We start from the raw sequence: 2,216 nt of genomic DNA on the forward strand, positions 1-2,216 counted from the left end.
TATTCCATTTGATTAAATAAATAAATAAATAAATAAATAAATAAATGGACTCCTGATGCCAAAAAACCCCCTATAGCATATTTTTGTACAGCACTGTAAAGCACTGCTTTACGACACTACAGCAAAATGCTAAGAAACCTATTTTCGCAATTTGGCAAACGCCAAATTGATTTTCTTAGAATTACACCTAGAATCTTTATGTGCTATACGCGCATAGTCCCATACAAATTGACCCGCCCTAATGCATACATAAATGTGTATATGTAAATCTACCACATTGTTTTGGAATCTACCACAATTTTTAAGGCTTATCTACCACTAAAAATAAATTACAGTCCGCACACTGAGTGAAAGGCCTCTTGACTCTCAGGAAGGCCGTTCGAATGGAATTTTTAATTCCTGAAGTTATACGCTAGGTTATAAAATGATATATTGCACGTTCACAACTCGAATTCTTTTTTTTATTTTTATTTTTTGTCTGTAGTCCCGCAAATACCGCGGATCCCACATGTGTAATACCTCATTTTTGATCTCGAAAAAATGGCGCGGCATCCCGCCTTTACGGGATTGGATTCCCTACATATGTGTATGTAATACATACCTACAACACCAATTGACGGGGTAAAAAAAGTTCAAAGACATAAATATCTGCACATATATATATATAACTATACAAGTATACATATACTTACAACTCACGCGCTTTAGAATTTCAATTACAAAAAAAAACATCTTCCTGAAAATAATATTACCCTTTCTCTCTCCTTTACAGCGATCTCTCATGGACGTAAAATTTCCAACCGTCTTACCACCGAATCCCCAACTTAAGGTGAGTGAGTGCGAATGACTTTCATTTTACCCAAGTTTATAAATTTGCCCTTAAAAAAAATATTTGCCATAATTTATGAATTAAATAATACGCGCTCGTTTCTCCCATCGCTCGTACAGGCTTTATTGGTTTTCCACAAGTCGGATAATATCTGCGAAGTGGTAACGGAGGCATGTCATCGACAGCAGCTCGATGTAACGGTGGCGCGTACCAAAGAGGGTGCTCTCGAGACCTTGTCCAGCACCAGTGAGGAGTTTTATCATTTAATCATAATTGACGCACGCTCTACAAAACATTTGGATGCTGAGTATATAGCCAGGTGGGTAATATACATATGTATATGCAGGTGTAGTAAATGATCAAAAAGTGCATCAACGATGTTGGTGCACATACATACACACATAACTACCAGCATATTTTCACGCACATGTACATACTTGTTTGTGTTCATACACCCACGGAAAGTATTTCGTTATGCCGTGCTCTCATCGTCACATAAATCATTGATACCAAACAATACGTGTATATACTTATGTATGTACATATGTATGTACATACTTAAACTTTAGCAAACCTACCTCAAGAACAGCATCATTTATAGACATAATAAAGTAATAAATAAATGTATTTGATACAGTTTTTTCTTATACATTAATTAATTTTTCTGGTGACTAAAATTCACCGCTTTCACTTCAGGTCGATACGTCACACAAAGGGCCATCATTTTACGACAATAATTGCTGTGGTTAAAAAGAGGTAAGTGAGTGATTAGCTTAAATATGCATTTCCACTATTTTACTTTACAAGTTATCGTGTGATCAAGCAGTTATGTATATTTTATTTTAAAAATCAGTTCATGACTCAGTTTGACATGGTAGCGTAGATACCATCATTTGAAATCTTGAGCTTTTGGTCTCTGAGATATTGGACAGTATTTTATAGTCAATTACATTTCTGGTAATTTAAAAACTGGACTTGAAAACTTTGGTTATTTAAAAACGAGCATATATATTTGGTAATTCCAAAATTGGATTTTTTGGACATAATTTTTAGGCATTTTAAAAACTAAATCGTAAACTGGACAAACATATTTCTAAATTAATCACTGTACATAAATCTGTGTTCATATGGAAAAGTAGCTTATGTCGAAAGGCTGGCTTTAGTATAAATCGGCATTCACAGCATACGATTGCGAATGACTCACTGGCGGTGAGCCGTTGAGCAACTTTTGGCAAATAAACGTGCAAGAAATAGTTCCGATACTAGGAAGTCCATATTCTTATTAAGTCTCATTCAAAAATTCCTTGTCGTTTAAAGAATAAACGGAATGCCGCATTATACTAAAGCCAGCCTTTTGACATAAGCTACTTTTCCATATGAACACAGA

At 34.9% G+C, this 2,216-nt stretch overlaps 1 protein-coding gene across 1 annotated transcript in view; it reads left to right on the forward strand.

Annotated features, from left to right (window-relative positions):
• LOC118742656 (general transcriptional corepressor trfA-like) overlaps nucleotides 1–1,585 on the forward strand; it is a gene marked incomplete at its 3' end in the record, with an annotated part of 95,758 nt that extends 94,173 nt beyond the window's left edge. Inside the window, 3 exon segments of the mRNA XM_036474892.1 lie at nucleotides 773–829; nucleotides 949–1,148; nucleotides 1,526–1,585. Of these exon segments, the coding sequence (XP_036330785.1) occupies nucleotides 773–829; nucleotides 949–1,148; nucleotides 1,526–1,585 (317 nt within the window).
• Nucleotides 1,586–2,216: the final 631 nt, after the last annotated feature.

This window comes from Rhagoletis pomonella, unplaced genomic scaffold, assembly GCF_013731165.1.
Source record: "Rhagoletis pomonella isolate Grant_MI unplaced genomic scaffold, Rhpom_1.0 Rhpom_scaffold_00007, whole genome shotgun sequence".
NCBI lineage: Eukaryota > Metazoa > Arthropoda > Insecta > Diptera > Tephritidae > Rhagoletis > Rhagoletis pomonella.